Source organism: Arvicola amphibius, chromosome 7 (genome assembly GCF_903992535.2).
Source record: "Arvicola amphibius chromosome 7, mArvAmp1.2, whole genome shotgun sequence".
Classification (NCBI taxonomy): domain Eukaryota; kingdom Metazoa; phylum Chordata; class Mammalia; order Rodentia; family Cricetidae; genus Arvicola; species Arvicola amphibius.
Window position 1 is genome coordinate 98,415,054 of NC_052053.1, and position 19,683 is coordinate 98,434,736.

At 43.4% G+C, this 19,683-nt stretch overlaps 1 protein-coding gene across 2 annotated transcripts in view; it reads left to right on the forward strand.

The window, feature by feature from the left end:
• The first annotated feature begins 7,824 nt into the window (after positions 1 to 7,824).
• Positions 7,825 to 19,683, forward strand: part of Dcaf5 (DDB1 and CUL4 associated factor 5) — a 110,303-nt gene continuing 98,444 nt past the window's right edge. Inside the window, exon 1 of one of the 2 annotated variants that reach the window (XM_038337353.1) lies at positions 7,825 to 8,109. In XM_038337353.1, the coding sequence (XP_038193281.1) occupies positions 7,896 to 8,109 (214 nt within the window). In that variant the 5' untranslated portion in view covers positions 7,825 to 7,895. The remainder of the gene's footprint in view (positions 8,110 to 19,683) is intronic. The other variant, XM_038337354.1, reaches the window with a different exon arrangement.

Below are 19,683 nucleotides of genomic sequence, written 5' to 3' on the forward strand. Positions count from 1 at the left end.
TCCTTCTACCCCAGCAAGATCTTTACGATAACAATCGTTCTCAACCTGTGAGTCCTGACCCATTTGGGGGTTGTATGCCAGCTATTTACATTACAATTCACAACAGTTATAAAATGACAATGACAGCTATGACAATGACAGTTATGAAATAGGAACACAACGAAATAATTTTATAGTTGGGGGTCATCGCAACATGAGGAACTGCATTAAAGGGTTGCAGCATGAGGAAGGTTGAGAACCCCTGCACTACAGTCATCTACAAGAAAGGAATGGTTTCATTCAGGGCTACGTAGGTGTTTCTTGTCAGGGTATTAAGATAGTTGTCAGAATCGAGAAATAACTCGTGCTTTTACAAAAAGTCAAGCATCAACAGTCTGCTGGTTGTGTCAATGATAATAAAGCGGCTGTTAGTTGTGCACTACTTTGCAGATGCTAAGAAACAATATTTTTAAATTCTGTTCCAACGTAGGCTTGGCATTTTGACAAGTGAGAAAACAACTGCTTTTCAAAAGCTGTTCCAAAGGATATTTTCAAAAATGATATTTAGAAGTATTTCCATTATGGTACGTTTTCTATTTTATTTATTTTTTAAAAATGCTAGGGTCTCTGTGTGGTCCTGGCTGGTCTGAAATTGACTATGCAGAGTACACTGGCCCTGAGCTTGTGGTAATCATCCTCTCTCAGCTTCTGTAGCTCTGGGATTATGGTTGAAGTCATTTTCCTTTTCGATAAGTGTGCCATCAGGCATGCTGACTCACATCTGTAATCCTGCAATCTATGACACTTCAAGGTCAGCCTGGGTTTCACAGTGACACCCTGTCTCAAGAACACCCCAAACTCAAAACAACATATACATTAATTTCTAAAAGCTCACATATACCTGCATGAAAATAGCCTCATGTAACCTTGTGTAACAGTAATCTTTCAATGATTCCATTTAGAGTTGAGGAGTGGCTTTGCATGCTTGAGGCCTTAGGATGAATCTCCAGCACCAGAGCAGGATATGGTGGTTTACTCAGTACCTCTCCAAAGATCAGTGTGTCAAAGGCTTTGAGGTTGTAGAAACATTGAGAAGTGGGACCTAAGGGAGGTACAGTGGCTACTTTCTTTTGCCCCAGTCAGGGTATCTCTGCGTAGCCCTGATGTCCTGGAACTTTCTCTGTAGACCAGGCTGACCTCGAACTCAGATCTGTTTCTACCTCCTCAGTCCTGGGATTAGAGGTATGCACCATTATGCCCTATTGACTAAATATGCATTCCTAAATAATTTAAAAAATTATTGTTTGCATAACATGGGTGTGGGGGTGGGGTGCGCATGCACACCAGTGGAGGTTAGAGGACAATTTAGTGGAGTCAGTTTCTCCTTCCAACTTTATGTGGCTTTGAGTTTTGAACTCCAGTTGTCAAGCTTTCAACCATCAGGAAGCAAGTGCCTTACCCATTGCAACTGCTTACCAGCCCAGCATTTTACAGTCTTCATTTTTTAAGATTTATTTTTATCCAGGCACGGTGTGGCACACCTTTAATCACAAAACTTGGGAGGCAGAGGCAGACAGATCTCTGAATTCAAGGTCAGCCTGGTTGGTCTACAGAACGAGTTCCAGGATAGCCAGGGCTACACAGAGAAACCCTGTCTCAAAAGCAACAACAAAGAGATTTATTTTTATGTTACATGTGATGGAGGAGTGTCTGTGTGTTACTTTCATTATTAATAAAGATACTGCCTTGGCCCTTTAAGAGACAGAAAATTAGGTAGGTGGAGTAGACAGAACAGAATTCTGGTAAAGAGAGGGGAGACGCTTCAGGCAGTCGCCATGCTTCTCTCCAAGATGGACGCAGATTAAGATCTCTCCTGGTAAGGCACCCCTTGTGGTGCTATATAAATTACTAAATATGGGTTAAAGAAAGATATGAGAATTAGCCAATAAGAGGCTGAAACTATGGGCCAGGCAGTGTTTTAAAAGAATACAGTTTCTGTGTAATTATTTCGGGTGTAAAGCTAGCAGGCGGCCAGGTGGCGGGACGCAGCACCGCCGCTTCCATCTACAGATTGGCGCCCAACGTGGGGCCTAAATCCACTTAAAAACCTGAGTTGGCTTTAAATAAAGGAGAGAGAGTTTAACACAGTTTTTTGCTGTTTGCCTGGACGTGCCGTAGAGAGATTTCCTGTTTCGGCAATAGCGGCAGAGAAAACGCTGAGTCATTTAAAAACGCGGCTTCCTGGTGCTGTGCCGCCAGTGCAAACTCTGGCTTTAAAGCATTTCAATGGCTTTTATGGACTGGATGTTTGTGTGCCTGCTTGGGATCGGAAAGAAAGTACTCTGAGACCATGCCAATGGCTCACTGCTCCCTGCCTGCACCTGGGCAGATGGCAGAATCAGGCTTAGGCGAGCGGGAGAGCACAGTGGATTTCTGCCAATGTTTTCAGACTGCGCAGTGCTCTGCTTGTCAGATTTGGCTGTAACTTGGATGAAAGGAGTTTCTGTGCTGCACGCTCAGTCTCAGAATTAAACTGCTGAGTGCGGCTCCAATGTGGACTGCTGTGTGCCTGGAACTGTGTGCGGCTCAGGGGCACCAAATGACTGAGGCAGGAGAGGCTCTGGCTCTGCTCCGCCATGCTGAACTGTGCTGATCTCAGGCAGGAACTATCTATTGTAATTACCACGATAACAGCGCAGTTAAGGTTTAGACTTGGCTGGAAACAGGCGGTACCGTATTACCTCTACATGGCGCAACTTAAGTTTTTAAGAAGTGGTTAACATTTTAAGAAATGCTCCTGGATAGTAAAAAATTACAGATTCACAATAGGACAGATTCAGACATAGAAGACCCCCATATGGGTCACAATGTTGGATGACTGTACGTAGGCTTGAGAGAGAGAAAAAATAAAAATATAGAGAATAAAGTTAATGCCTTAAAAAAGGGTAAAGTCTTTAAAGAGACAGAATAAAATAAAGTGATAGAGTAAAAATGGAAAATTCACAGAGAGTCTGGATTATGTATTTTATTGTGTTTTCTTTAAAATTTTTGACTGTAAAGGAGCTAAATAAAGAGAGACATTTCATTATATGGGCTGCCAAGCTAGACCAGAATGGACATCTTAATGGTATGGCTTCAGAATTTGGATGTGAGAACATGATGCTTTGGAAAAGAGTTTCTTCTTTTGTTTTCACAGAGGACGAGACTCTGTGGATTGCTTCTATCCCAATATGGTATGATAGACCACGCCCTCCTGAAAGGTTGTTATGAACATCTTCAAAACATTACTTCACTCAACTGCCGACTGAGATGAACCTGACACACAGGTTACACCATGAAAGACCTAAATTACAGCGCCCCCATTCAGCAGGAAGCAGTTTGGAGAGAAAAAACTGCGCCCATTTTCCCAAATATTGTTTATAAATGTTCTTTTACATTTAAAGGGGGATATGATATAGATATGAATAATTTGCATTGGTATGGATTTTAAGGTCAATTTTGTTATATGTATATGTATTTCTGATCTTCATTAAGCTATTGTGATTGTGTAGTTCATTTTAAAATGTAATGTATAATTAGGAAATATAGGTTGTTAGTGGATAATCATTGATAATAGTTAAGCTTGTAGTCATGTTATTAGATTTTCTAGATATGTAGAGATATATTTCAGTTAGATAGACATTCTTCATATCTTTCAAAGACTACAGAACGTGGCATTTAAGATTTTTAATAACTTAGGGTTTTTCATGAGACACATCTGCTCCTGGCAGCACCAATCTACTTCGAGAGGAAGATGGGCATCGAAGAGGCTACTTATGGAGTTTGTTAGCCATTTAGGCAAGAAACTGCTCTTGCCTGGACTGTTGCATAAACTGGACACAAGGAACCCACAGAAAGAGGACTGCTGAACTTGCCTAAAGGTGAGATGGCCTTTTGGGGTTCCTGATTCATTAAAGAGTCTGCGAGATGTTCTGCAGGACACAGCAGAAAGTGACTGAACTGTCTTTGGAATTTCCTGCTTCATGGAAATGTCTGCTGGACACTATGGGCCTGAAGGCCGAAGATGGATGCCCCAACGGTACAGAGGAACTTTGGGTGACTGTCCAGGCAGTGAGTTGTCTCTGTCATTTCTAGAGTTTGAAAGTTGCATATGGCTTGTTTACTTAGGTAATAGTATATCCTTCTGGAGTCTTTGATGGACTTGAAGAATAAATAGATAGTTATAGCTTTCCTTAGTTATGATAAAAGATAAAGTAGATTTAAATATTGTAACTGTAATTCTTGCTTGATAACTCTTTTGTTACATGTAATTTTACTATGTTAAAGTTAAAGCCTTTTTTTTTGTTTAAACAGAAAAAGGGGAAATGATGGAGGAGTGTCTGTGTGTTACTTTCATTATTAATAAAGATACTGCCTTGGCCCTTTAAGAGACAGAAAATTAGGTAGGTGGAGTAGACAGAACAGAATTCTGGTAAAGAGAGGGGAGACGCTTCAGGCAGTCGCCATGCTTCTCTCCAAGATGGACGCAGGTTAAGATCTCTCCTGGAGGCCGGGCGGTGGTGGCACACGCCTTTATTCCCAGCACTCGGGAGGCAGAGGCAGGCGGATCTCTGAGTTCGAGGCCAGCCTGGTCTACAAGAGCTAGCTCCAGGACAGGCTCTAGAAACTACAGGGAAACCCTGTCTCGAAAAACCAAAAAAAAAAAAAGAAAAAAAAAATCTCTCCTGGTAAGGCACCCCTTGTGGTGCTTACTAAATATGGGTTAAAGCAAGATATGAGAATTAGCCAATAAGAGGCTGAAACTATGGGCCAGGCAGTGTTTTAAAAGAATACAGTTTCTGTGTAATTATTTCGGGTGTAAAGCTAGCAGGCGGCCGGGTGGCGGGACGCAGCACCGCCGCTTCCTTCTACATACATGTATAAGTGCTTTGCCTGCATGCATTGCCTATAAACACCACATGTTGCATTACCTGTGGAAGCCAGAAGAGGGCCCTCAAGTTCCTTGAAACTGGAGTTACGGCTGGTTGCTAGCAGCCATGTGGGTGCTTAAAATTGGTCGTGGGTTCTCTGCAAAAGCAGCCAGCCAGTGCTCTGAACTGCTGAGCCATCTCTCCTGCCCCCAACATTCTCAATATAGGCAAATAAATAACATAGTGCTTCACCTCCTGATGTCAATTATTATAGGTAGAATTAATTTGGCAAATAAAAATTATAGCTTACCCCAGTGAGTTTGAATTTCGAATGAACAATGATTGATTACTTAAAAAGTGTATTGCCAATAGTTCATGGACATACTAACACTAAAACCCAACTCACCTGAAAATCGTACTGAACTGAATGAATGCCTTTTATTTTCTCTGGCAACCCTATCTATAGAGATGGGAATAATCCAGAGAAGCTGAGGGTTTAGTTCAGGGTGGAGCACTTGCCTAGCATGCACTGAATCCTAGATTTAGATTCAATCCCTAGACTGGTCAAAAAGAGATAAAATCTCTCCAGAAGAGCAGTAGGCTCTTCTGACTTCTTAAGTCTTCTTAAGACTGGGTGGTCCTCAGCGTTGCTCTAGTTGGTCACTGAACAGTTAGGGAACTTTCCAGCAAAGCCCTAGAACTGAGCTAGCTTGTGACCAGATCCTGAATTATTTTTAGGCTGAGGTATTTCCAGGGTCTGGGGGAAAAGAGTTGTATTTAAAGTAGCAGATGAGAGAATGTACTTAAGAGGGGGAAAGAGGGTGTATCTTACATATTGATGGGGTAAAGGCTACTTCAGACACATCATCATGATGCCTCTCTCCCCTACCCTACGCAAAAACGGCAGGAAAGAATGACGGTTTATTAATTTAAAGGAGCCAGAAGGCCCTTTTTAATGTGTAGTTGAGTATGCCAAGCAAAGGAGCTGAGATAGGAAATAACCTTGCAATGAATGGATAGAACTTTGCTATTGTTCTGAGCTGGTCTCTAGCAGCCCAGGCTGACCCTCAACTCCTGATTCTCCTACCTCCAGTTCCCAAATCCTTGAATTACCGCAGCGCACCACTGAGTGCATAGGATAAAACTGTTTTTTGTTTTTCGAGACAGGGTTTCTCTGTGTAGCCTTAGCTGTCCTGGAACTCATGCTGTAGACCAGGTTGACCTTGAACTCATAGAGATCTGCTGCCTCTGCTTCCTAAGCACTGGAAAAGGCAAGTGTCATGACAGTCCAGCAGGATAAAACTTTTTTTTTTTTTTAAAAAAAAGCATCACATGCCGGACTGTAGTGGTGCATGCCTGGTCTACAAGAGCTAGTTTCAGGACAGACTCCAGAGCTACAGAGAAACCCTGTCTTGAAAAACAAAAAACAACAACAAAAAAGCATCACATATTTTCCTATTTATTTTCCTATTAAAGGAGTATATTCCAATAGAGTTCTCATTTTTGGACTTGGTGACTTTCTAGTAAGTTTAGAATGTTATAATATGGACTTTCAAATGAACTATTTGCAAAAAGACATGATTTTGCCTAGGTGAACCTCTTCCATGGCCATCCAATCTTTATCTTAAGAATTTCTTTAGTACATTTTTCATCAATGGTTGTATTCAACCACTCCTGTGCCATCTCTGGTCCCGAGGATGTAATTTCTGCTAAATAGAAAGGACAAAACCGGCACCTGCCTATTTCAGGAATTAATTACCACTAATGACAGAGGATAGTTTCTTGGAAAAGCACTGCATTGAAAAGGAGACTTTCAACTGTACCTGGTAAAATTCCAGTGCATTTACCCGGTTTCCTCACTGAGGCCATTTTGGGGACTCCTGCACTACGGAAAGGCAGCTCCTTCTGGCCCGTCTTGTGGCTGCTGGCTAACAGCTGTGCATCCTCAGAACTCCACACTCAAGACCTTTGGCCTCACCACTACCAATGAAATAAGATACAGCTATGTTCCTATAATGTTTCTTGTGGCTTGCAAATGCATCTGGAACCAATGGACAGAGGACTTTCTCAATTTAATATTGGCAATTTTCTTTTCACTTTCTTCAGGGGGAGGGATGGAGGGGATTGTTAGTGCTAGAGGTTGAACCCAGGTCTTGAAGCATGCTAAAAGCATGTGCTCGCTACACAGAACGACAGACTCAGTCCCTTCTTTTAACCCCTTTCTCTTTTCACCTCCTTATACCAAGTGTCCTATAAGACTGAACAATTCTGCCTTTTTTTTTTTAACCGATGGGCTGGGGGTGGGGCGGGTAAATTAGAGAACTGAATTGGGGACTAGAGGAGTAACGATAAATTTTTGGAGGGGGGCAGGTGCACTGACAAAAAAAAAAAAAAAAAACAGACAACCTTTTTCCAGACGTCCAGTTCAATCCCGGGTTCCGGGCGCCCCAAGAGGCAGCGAGCAGCGCTGGGCGAGCCGCTGCCCCTCTGGGGGAGGAAGCGGGGGGGGGGGGAGGGGGGGAGCCCGCAGGCCGGCTGCCACTGATTGTTACGCGTTTCCAACTTCACAGAGTGCGGCGCGCCGGGGTGCACCCCGGGGCCGCCGTCCAGCGCCAACAGCGGTTCGGTTCAGGCAAGCGGCCGCGGCAAGCCTCCGCCCGCCTTCTCCCGGCAGTCGTCCGCGGGGGAGGGGCGGCTGGCGCCCGCGTTCTCCGGCCCGGCGGCCGGCGGAAGGGCCCCGCACCGCGGAAGCGCGACCGCAGCTGGGGATCAGCTGCTGGAGGAGGCGGAGAGGCGGAGCCTAGGGGGGAAGGGGAGGGAGGGACGCGACCGTGAGGAAGCCGCGAACGCCGCCGACCGTCTGCACACCTCGCTCAGTCTGCCATGGCTGGTTAAAGAAGCCTCGGGCTCGCCGCGCGCGCGGGGAGGGACGGGGAGGGGAGCGGCGGCCGGGCGTGCGGCCGAGGGAGGGGCGGCGGCGCGAGCGGCGGCGGCGGCGGTTCCAGCATGAAGAGGAGAGCTGGCCTGGGGGGCAGCATGAGGTCAGTGGTGGGCTTCTTGTCCCAGCGGGGCTTGCATGGGGACCCCCTGCTCACTCAGGACTTTCAGAGGAGACGCCTGCGGGGCTGCAGAAACCTCTACAAGAAGGACCTCCTCGGCCACTTCGGCTGTGTCAATGCCATTGAATTCTCCAACAATGGAGGCCAGTGGCTGGTCTCAGGTAAATCAACCCCCTTCCTTCCCCTCCCCGCGCCTCCCGGTCCCCTTGCCACCAGCCCCTCGCCCTTCCCCGCCACCCTCCTGCTGCCCCGAGTCCCCACCCCCGCCCTTCTCAACCCCTTTCCAGCGGTGGGAAGATTTGGTGTGAAATTAATACCATTGCAGGGGGAAGGGAGGGAGTGGGGGGAGGGAGTGGAAGGAGAGGATGGCTCCTATATATATATATATATATATAAAAAAGACCTAAAATGGTTGACAGGTCCTTAATGCGCTTTATCCCAAGTGCAAAGTGGTCCCTCCAGATGCCTGCCCCGCAAGTGTGGGTCGGGGAGAGGGGCGAGGTTACGGCTTGACTAAGTTGGATGGCAAACTCTTCCTCTGCGTAGTTTATAAGGTGCGGGGGGCACGGGGTGGGGGCTCGCAGTGGGGAGAGGCCGAGGCGCGCCGGAGGCCAAGGGGAAGCTCGAGCCCGGGTACTCGGTGTCTTGGAAGAAAAAAGGGGGCTCGGATCCGGAGGCCGGTGGTGACAGGGAGGGACCCCGAGGGGCCAGCGGGGTCGCGGCGGGTGCTGACGGGCAGGCAGCTGAGAGGCGTCCCCTCCCCCGGGCTCTCGGAAGGGCCCAGTCCCGGCTCCCTTCACGCCGTGGTAGCCTCTTCCGCGTCTTGTTTTTATTATGGTTCCGAGAGTGGCGAGGGGAGGGGACAACACCAGCCTGAACTTGGCTGTGCTGCTCCAGAGGCAGGGGTTCGGGACGACCCCAGAGGGACTTGCTGGCGGGAGGCGGGCCCCGGCACCCCCCCCCCCTCGACCCGTGGCTCCTGTGGCGGGGTGGTTCTCCCCCTCCACCCCTCCCCGGTTTAGCTGGGCCTACTTGCCTCCAGCCCCCCTCCCCCCGCTGGGGTGGGGAAAGTGGTGCAATCGAGGCCGGGGCTCCGGCCGGGCGGTGTAGGCCTTGCTCTCCCGGGGCTCCTAGCGACAGGCAGCTGAATCGATAGCCTATTGCTCCCGGGGAGGCCCGGCCCGAGCGGCGGCGGCGACTGCGTACGCCGCGGTCGGAGTCGCCGGCCGCCGCCCGCTCCTCCCTGGGGTCGCGGCCCCGAGCGAGGGCGGGTGGGGTTGGGCTCTTGCCGGGGAAGGGGCGGCTCCCAGAACCCCGACTGCGCTGCGGAGGGCCTAGACCAGAACGGGCGTTCCCGCTCGCCTCCTTCCTCCGCTCCTTTTCTACCTCGGGAGGGTTGCTGGGGGAGGCCATCGCTAGACGTGGCGCTTGACTTCACCCAGGTGGATCCCCGAATGGCTTTCTAATTTGCCTCAGTGGACCAGCTCTCCAGAAACTTCAGCGATTAAGGCAAAGCATCTGTCTTTGCAAGTAACTGGCGGAAGTGACACCATGAGTATGGTCCAGTTAGTGGGTAGCAGAGATAAGAGGTCTGTTACTGCTTCATGGTAAACCGGGGATTTCTCCAGAATTGAGCCCTCCTTTCACACCAGATCATTTTCTCCTTGTATAGAGTTTGGACCCTAGATGGCACCCCACTCCACACCCAAGAAACCTGATATACCACTTCAAGGCAGACCCTGCATTAAAAAGCTTCCTTACACACAGCACACCGTAGGATTTTTTAAAGTGAATTTCAAGTACAAAAAATGGAGAAAGACCCCCTTCTTTAAAGGCTGTTTCTGTGTTAGTAATACAACCCTCTCCTGAGACTAATGTATTACGACCGAGGTTCCCAGACAGTCAGTTTACCTAAGGAATGAGGGACTCAGGATCCTCCTACAAATGAGCTAATTAATCCTAACCGATCACACTTAGCCCCAGTTTAACACACTTTAAATATAAATTTGAAATATGATTATACATACCATAAAGTTATCCCAGTCAAAGTTAGCGCATTTTACATTTTTGTTTGTTTGTTTATGTAGTGTTTTGGGACAGGGATTCAATCTGTAAAGCAGGCTGGCTTCAAACTCAGCTCTGCTTGCCTCTGCCTTCTGAGTAATGGGATTAAAGGTGTGCTCAACCACTGTCTGGTGCATTTTATACTTAAATCTTAGCCAAAAGGCAGAGAAATAGAGAAATAATAGTTAATGCATTTTAAAAAGCACCAGTCAGGTCACTGATCAGTGTGTACTCCCAGCATTATTTTGTGATCCTTACCTTGAGCATCTTTGTTTTCGTTTTGGAGACTGGGTCTTGCTACGTATCCCATGCCTTTCTCTGTATCCTCTATATTGTAGTTGAATCCCATTATCTAGTATTTTAAATTTTTGTTTGAGAGTGAGTCTATGTAGTTCAGGAGGTTCTGAACTCCATACACCACCTAGGATGGCATTGAATTCCTAAACCTGCTACCTTTACCTCCCAGGTGGTGAGCTTATATTGCTTTCTTTCTTTTTTTAATCTTTAGGAGACAGGGTCTCACACTTCTCCCAGACTATTGTAGAACTCACACTGAAGTTCTGACTGGCCCCAGGTGCCTCAGCCTCCAGGGTGCTGGGATTGTAGATGTGAGCCATGATGCCAGGCTCTTCCCTTCTGTATATACTGTAGAAAAGGAGGGCTATTCTGCATAGGGGCAGGCTCTGGTTGTAGGTATTGGATTCCTTTTCTAGTCCTGAGTTCATTGCTATCCATCGATCAGTACTTCCTGGGTTCCAGCCCACCTGCCCTCCCCAACCCTCTTCCTATCCCTGTTCTTCCTGTTTTGTGTGCACATGTGTGTTTTAATTTATCCTGCCCTTGCTCTTAGTCCTTCCAGCAGTCAGTTCTATTGGCCCTTTCAGTTTGGCTCAAATTTATTCCCAGAGCACAGGGTTTGTTAAAAGCAATTCACCTTCCGTTATTTGTACACAGCTCGGGTTAACAGAGTTCTTTCTGCTTTTGACACGAAAGCCCCCTTGGGATTCATAATAACACCATAACTTGTTAAAGCTAATTAAAAAATATGTTTTCCCTTGAGAGGTCCCTCAGTGATCTTCTCATGTTTAAATCTGTTTGAAGTGCTATATTTTCATTCTTTTTTTTCTTTGCTTTATTGATACAGAGGTCTTATAGCCCAGGCTAGTATGAAACTCAGTATGTAGCTGAGGATGACTCAGTGAACTACTTGATCCTCTTGCTCCCTCCTCGTAGGTGCTGAGATTACAAGCATGAGAACCCCTCCCCTTTGTAATTTTCCCCCACCCATCGCTGTCCCTTATTAACACTTATCACCTGAGAGGGTAGTCAGACACTAGTGCAAGACAAGTGCATCTGTTCCCAGTAAGTCACAATAATATTCACAATAGTATAGCGGAATAGCAGACTCTAGGCTTGTTATTAGAGTTGTTTGGTGTGTTTTGTTGTTTTTGTGTCTTGTTTGGGTTGGTGAAAGTCCCTGGAGAATGGCGCTACCTCTGTCAGACTGCCTCTAATTGCTTTTATTTGCTAATAGTTTGGGCAGGCCCACATTTATTGCAACAAATATACAGGATTTGATAGAATTAAGACCCAGGACAAAAATATTTGTGTAATTCCTGTGACCATATAAAGTGTTATTGTTTAAGGATACATCCTGTCCTGTCAGTGTCTTCCAGGGTACAGTGAGGCTTGCAGGCAGTAAATGTAGTGGCGAGGAAATCAGGACAAAAAATGGTGTTCTGTTATGATGGCAAGGGAGAGAATGTTTGATGTTTTGAATTATTTGACACTTTATTTTTTTATCTTTTAAATTTTTATTTGTCTTATGTATATAGTTGGTTTGTCTGCATTTGTCTATATACCATATCTATGTCTAGTGCCTTCAGAGCTCATTGGATTGGAGTTACTGATGGTTGTGAGCCACCATGTGGTACTGGGAATTGAACCCAGATCCCCTGGAAGAGCAGCCAGTGCTCTTAACTCATGAGACATCTCTCCAGTTTTATTTGACACTTTTAGGTTGGGAAAACTGGCTATGGTGACTCATACTTGAAATTTCCATCTGCTTGGGAGGTTAAAGCAGAAGACTGGAAGTGACCAGTGTGGGTATAATTTAGCAAGAGCCAGTATTTAAAAAATGCTTAGTTGTGTGTTCTTCTATAGAGTGATTGGCCTAGTTTTCAAGGCTCTCTGTTAAGTTTGCGCAATTTGGAATATACATAGATACTCCTTGAACTTCTGGTCCTCCTCTCTCCATCTCCCCAGTGCTAGGATTACAGATGTGTGCTCCAACCATGATTGGTTTTAAGGAAAATTAGGATATTTTCATCAAAAAATTTACTTTTGTTATTTATTATTGACCAAACAAAACAAACAAAAAACTAGTATCCCTGTGACACCTACCATGGAAACAGTGTGGTATTGTGCATGATATGTTTAAAATCATTGCTAGGCTGCTTAAAGCTTAGTTAGGTTACCAAGCCTCTCTGTACTGTGTACAATGGGAATACACTACCTGAAGGGTTATTGTGAGATTTACATTAAGTATATGTTGGGGGCTGAACAGAATACAAACATCTCATAATAAAAGCTGTTGGTTTTCTTTTTAACTTTTTGGTGCTCATGTGGTATCGCTCATGGTTGCCGATCTGCTCTAACATAGTTGGTGATAGACCTGTGCAAGTTGGGCAGACAGTATGGTTTTGTGACTGTTTTGTTGTTGCCATGCTGAGTACTCCGGGCAAGTGCTCCCCCACTGAGCCATAGCCTTACCTTTAGTGGAGTTTTTGTTTTTGTTTTTTGAGACAAGGTCTTATCATGTAGCCTTGGCTGACCATTATTAGGTCAGGCTGTCCTTTAGCTCTGGATCCATTCCCCTCTGCCTCCTGAGTTCTGGATTAAAGGTATGTACTACCATGCCCGTCAGCCCTTAAGTATTTTTGAGCTATCTCACTCTCAGGCTGGTCTTAAACTCTGTGTTTTTGTGTTGGCTCAAAGGCTGGGATGGTAAGTGTGACTAGTCTTATGACTTTGTGAAATGAAGAGGCAATGTGATATAGAAAACCCCTGGGAGAGGGTGACGTGTGATGTGATGTTAGCAGTCCTAACAGTCACAGATTATGTGAATTTAGGTAAATTCCTTCGTTTTTCATAAAAGAAGGGTAATAGATTGCTCCAAGTACAGGACAGGTGGTAGGGAATGAATGGTCAGTGAAATTACCGTGCACGAAAGTGCTGAGGCTATGGATATAGTTCAGTTAACATACGGCTGGCCTAGAAGGCACATAGCCCTGGGCTCCATCACCAGAGCCACAGAAGCGTGGCGCTGGATAAAGATGTGAGGGTGGTTCATGCTTGTAATCCTAGTACTTGAGAAGTAGAGGCAGGAGGGTCAGAAATTCAAGGCCATCCTTGGCTACACGGTGAAACTGAGGCCAGACTAGGTTCATGTTTGCAAAGTCTAAAGCAAACCTGTAAAAGGGCACACAGTCAGAAAAGGAAAACACTGAAGGCAGTGAAGGACGTACATCGTGGAACTGGGAATGCAATGCAGTGGAAACCACTTGCCGAGCAGGCATGAGACCCTAAATTCAAGCCTCACAACTCCAGATAAATAAACTACACCAAAGTGCTCCTCCATAGCTAAAAGGTTAAGTCCAGGATATCCCCTCTGTATATATAGTACTCTAACCTTATTAATATCTTTAGCATTGCTTGCAAGAAACTTTCATTTATTGAATAATAATACAATATATATTATATACATATGAAACTAATCATAAAGCACAAATAGCTTTTACAGTCACTTTTTTTGTTTGTTTTTTGTTTTTCAAGGTAGGGTTTATCTGTGGCTTTGGAGCCTGTCCTGGAACTTACTCTGTAGACCAGACTGGCCTTGAACTCACAGATCTGCCTGCTTCTGCCTCCCGAGAGCTGGGATTAATGGCGTGTGCCGCCACCACCCAGCTAAACTAGATTTTTAGGTTTACACAGCTGGAGTGATGGCTCGGTGGTTAAAAAGCACTGACTGCTCTTGGAGAGATTACATTTCTTAATCTATTGCATTTACATGGACCTCCAGTATGGATGATAGGAATCCATAGTTATGAAGAGAGGCTGGGATTCTTCACTCTTGCTAATTTAGTTGCCTTTGACAAGTCCTTTGTCCTCTGTGTCTCTCTCCTCATTCAGGTCATGAAGTCAGCAGTATCTCACAGGTTATGAAGACTGAGCTGACACAAGGAACTTTGTCCTGGCTCTTGTCTGGAGGTCCTATTGCTGCTACAGTTGCTGTGTCATTTGAACTTCACAAATGAACAGAAATAAATATGCTCAAGTAGTGTCAAGCTCTCTAAAGTGGGTCACTTGCCATTGTAGTCTTTATTTAATTGGTGCCCCATAAGGGGACGTTTTGCAAGGTAGAGCTAGGCATTCTCTCCTGCTGAGTTTCCAGTGTTAAGCTTAGCTATACTTCTTACTTTGGAAGGTCTTTGCTTCCTTTCTAGAATATTACTCAAGAGGAATTTGTTTCATTCTTAATACTGGTTTCATGTTCATGGCGTTGAACTTAACTACATAACTGAGAATGATCTTGAACTTATCCTCCTCTTACCTCCTAAATGCCGCTATTACAGGCATAGTCTGCTGCATATGACTCAGGAGGAGGGAGGTTTTTAAATTTTTTTTTGTAAATCTAGATACCTGTCAAAACCCTGTTACACAATTTCCTTTATTCTGAACTCCCATTCTTCAAATCTTTATCAAAATTCTAGTTATACCACTTGGCCTCACTACTGAAGGTGAAGTTTTTCTTTAGAACCTCTGGCTCCCCAAATAACCACACAGAGACTTAATTTTAATTATAAATGCTTGATAGCTTAGGCTTGTTACTAACTAGCTCTTACAACTTAAATTAACCCATATTTCTTATCTACACTCTACCACGTGTTGGTACCTTCTTTCAGCATATCATATTCATCTGCTTCCTCTGCGTCTGGCTGGCAACTCTGCTTCACTTTTCAGTCTGGCTCTCCCACCTAACCTCTTTGTGCCTAGCTACTAGCCAGTTGGCTATTTATTATGAGAGTAAAACATCTTCACAGTGTACAAAAGGATTATTCCACAGCACACTGCTTAATTGGTCCCCCTGAGGATTGTCTGTCTTAGTGATAAGTTGACTGAGTTTGATGGCTTCATAAATGTATTTTTTTTTAAGATTGATTGATTTATTATTATATATACAGTGTTCTGCCTGCATGTATGCCTGCATGCCAGAAGAGGGCACCAGATCTCATTATAGATGGTTGCTAGCCACCATGTGATTGCTGGGAATTGAACTCAGGACCTCTAGAAGAAGAGTCAATGCGCTTAACCTCTGAGCCATTTCTCTCTCTCTCTCTCTCTCTCTCTCTCTCTCTCTCTCTCTCTCTCTCTCTCTCGTGTGTGCGCGCGCATGCGTAAAAATGATTCTTGTTGTAAGGGAAACAGCAGGCTGCTTTTCGCAACCCGACTCCCGGCCGCTTATACCCCGAAATAATCACAGAAACTGTATTCATTTAAACACTGCCTGGCCCATTATTTCTAGCCTCTTATTGGCTAACTCTCACAGCTTGATTAACCCATTTCCATTAAATCTGTGTAGCACCAGGAAGATTCTAACCTATGTCCGTCTTGGGCCGGAGATTCATAGCGTCTGCCTGTCTCTGCTTTCTTCCTCCAACAATTCTGTTCTGTCTTCCCCGCCTACCTATGTTCTGACCTATCAGGCCAAGCAGTTTTCTTTATTAATTAACCAATGAAAGCAACAGATAGATAGAAGACCCTCCTACATCAGATTCTTGAATGTGGGTTCCAAAATATGTCATGGTCAGAGGGCAATTTTTGTAGACTTGGTTCTCTATTTCCTCCTGTATATGGTTTCCAGGGATTGAACTCAGGTCTTCCGGTTGTGCAGAAAGTACATTTACACACCGAGTCATCTCCATAGCCCACTTTGTTACTTATTGCTATAACAGGCTCTGTGTTGCACAAGTTCTAATTGATCTTAATAATAAAAACCCGGAGCCAGATATTGGAGCAAATGTTGAAAGATCTGAGAAAGAAAGGAGCAAGCCACTCTCTTACCTTGCTAACTCCTCAGCCCAAAAGGGCCTAACTACTGTGTCCTCTCACCTTAAATTCCTGTGTCTGCCCAGTCATAACACTTCATGTCAATCTGTACAGACCTCCAGATCTCTATGGTAATTAGTGGCTAGCTCTGCCCTCTGATCTTGAGGCAAACTTTATATCACATTTCCCCCTTTTTTTGTCTAAAATAAAAAAGGTTATAAGAAAAACTATATACAATAAGTATAATAGCTATATACAGTATATGCAGGCAATAAATACATCAACAATGTCTGGTTCATTAGCAATTGACAAATTCAGGGAAAATACTCTATATCTATCCTATCTTGATGAGTCCAAAAGGTTGTACCTAATGCACTTTCTATTTTAACTTGCATTACCAAAACTGTCTTTTAATGTCTCTCCACCTTAAACACTTTATACCTCTTTAATGAATTTCTTTTTGAATCTGGTAACAAGGAAAACTATAACTATAAAACCTTCAACTCCTTCAGAGACCCAAGAGGGTGATAATATTATCTGAGTAAGCAGAAAGTTCAAACGACTCCCCAAAAATGTGAGATGTAACAAATAGCTGGCTACCTGGACAGTCCCCCAATGTTCCAGGTTCCTCTGCAACGTGGGGCCATACATCCTCAGCCTACAGGCCTAATATCTGACAGACTTTTCTATGACGCAGGATATTCTGAAGGTCTGTCCTACCTTGTCTTGACAAAGTTCAGCAGTCCTTTCTTTTGTGTCCTGCTTGACCGATTAGGACAACATAGTGTCAGCAGTTGAGGCAAGGGCACTTTCTTGCCCAGGGACTTACTTTTGCCTCAAAGAAAGTAAACTCCATATGGAGATTTTTCGATGACCATCATTTTCTCCAAAGTAGGTTGGTTCTGCCAGGAGCATACATGTCTTATTGTCTTAAAAGAAAAAAAAAAGAACCTATGTTATTAAAACATCTTAAATGCCATCCATATTCTGTAGCTCTCTGAAGTGTTTGAGGATATATTTATCTAAAATATATCTGTTGAACCTTGTAAACATACCTAATATGACTGCAGGTTTCACTGTAATAGGTGACTAATTACTAATTTGCATTTTTCATTATCCTAAATAGTTGGTAATAATAAATTTCAAGGACTAGAAATTTGCATTACTCTTTTAAATGAGCTGTATATTGTATAGGCACAATACCTTGAGCAAGATTAAAAATGTATACACAGTATGTTCTAAGAAAAATAATTTTAAATTTGTATCAGTATACAAAAACCCATCAGTGTAAAATATTTAAAACCAGTAGTGGTTTTTTTTGTTGTTGTTTAAAAGTAGATTCAATAATCTACCTTTTTATTCTATTTCTATATCCCCCTTTTTCTTTTCAGAGTAGACTCAGTAATCTACCCTTATATCCTATCTTATCTATATCCCCCTTTCTTCTTTACAAAATGAGAACCCTGAATCTAAACTCCTTTGTTTAGCTCTTTTCTTGATTATTACCAGTAACAACTTGTAACCAACTTCTCCTAAACAATGACAAATATCCATAACCCAATGAAAGACCAAAACCTACCCATCCTACCTCTTGGGAATGTGGACTTTAGTGTGTTCTTAAAGTTACTTCCTGCTATCTGGGGGTGGCAGCATCTTTAGGAGATCCTGAAAAGGAAAAATTGGGCTGTCAAGTCCCAGGAGAAGTAGCTGTATCATTTGTGTCCAGATTCTGTGTAATGGAAAGTCTAGGGCTTGTCTCAAGTCCTGGGTAGAGTAGTCCAGTCAGTGAGGCTGGATTATTTTAGCTAGCCACCTCAAAATTGTCCTGAGCAGTTTGTAGCCCAAAGCCAATTTTTAGGTGGTGGTTTTTCAGCTTAATGGTCTTGTGATAGTCCTGTTGAAATTGTCATTGTGGAATCCCATTTTTCTTTTAGAGACTTCAAAAGTTGTTGTTAGGCATGGTCTTTGTTTACTGCAGAAAACTTAAACGTTTCAAGTGCCATATGCAGCAGATCTCAAATAGGTTAAAGGATCAACATTTATTATGTACATCAGACTACAAAAACTTAATTGCTAGTTACCTGATAAAGACTCAAACCTGAAATCATGTACAAAAAGCTAGATGAAGCCCAATTGTATAATTAGTACTCTATATGACCATTAATATCATGATAAAAAGTTTAATATATATATATTAATTTTATAAATTTTGAGATAATGTTTATACATAAGAAAAGCTGTCAAAGAGTCAAAACCAAAGGATTATGATATTAGTGGCAATAAAATAGTCCCTTAATTTTGGTTTTTCTTCTGTCCAATATCAGGTGGCTCTTCTGACATGAGACAGAGATTTTGGATGTTACTTTGAAAGGCATACTTGGGTTTAGAGAGAGAGAGCCACATTCCAACTCCAAAGCCAAGTTGAATTTCAATTGGACTGGGACTACAATAAGTCTATTTGCATTATATGTCTATAGACATACAAGTATCAGTGGTATGGTGGATGTATTTTATTTCCCAAATTCTACAAAATGGAACACGTCCATTTTCCATATTGCATTCCTTTGAGTATTTCATGCAGGTAGTGAAGTTTGGTTCTATAAGGAACAAGTAGGACAATTCCTTATAACTTCCTTGTCTTGTTGCCAAGTGATGGAAAAGTCCTTTTTTTAAAACCTTCGCTGTTGACATGATTTTTTTTATGATATTCTGAAGCCTCCAGCCCATTTCCTATCAATAGTTGATCAATTTCTTCATTTCCGTGTGTTAGAGGACCTGACAGACCCTTAAAGAATCAGATGTGTGTTATGTATATGGCATGATTCCTATTCCTGAGTACTTCTTTTGACTGAATGAATAATACAGTCAATTCTGTATCATGTGGTGTAAATTCAGCAGTTTCAGTATGCAAAGCAACTCTCTGCATATTGTGAATCAGTAACTATGTTGAGGGTTCTGTAAGATTCATTAATACCATGAGTATAGCATAAAACTCTGACTTTTGAACGGAGTTATAAGGGCCTTGAGCCACTTTGCTTAAATTTTCTGATTTGTAACCTGCCTTTCCTGATTTATTTGCGTTAATATAAATGTAGGTCTCCAGATATTGGTTTTCTTGATAATGCGAGGAATGATCGTTAGTTGTCTTTATAAACTAAAACCTCTTGCTTTTGGGATGTTTGTTGTTAACCTCTCCCCCCCAAATTATTGCAAGCTCTTTGCCAATAATTTGTCAATTTCATCATTAGTATAAGATACTATAATTTCTGCTGGGTCTATTCCTGCTAATTGATGAAGTCTCAGTTTTCCCTTAGAATCAACTCAGAGACTTTTTCCATATAAGTTTTTATGTTTTTACTCTATTTAGATGGTGAAAAGATCCATTCTAAGATAGTTTCTTCCCTCTGCATTAATATTCCTGTAGGAGAATGCTTAGAGGGTAAAATAACCAAAATGTAACCAACCTTTGTATCCACGCAATCCACATGTGCATTCTGTAATTTCTTTTCCATCAAAGCCAGTTCTTTCTCAGTTTCAGCTGATAATTTTCTTGGACTATTTAA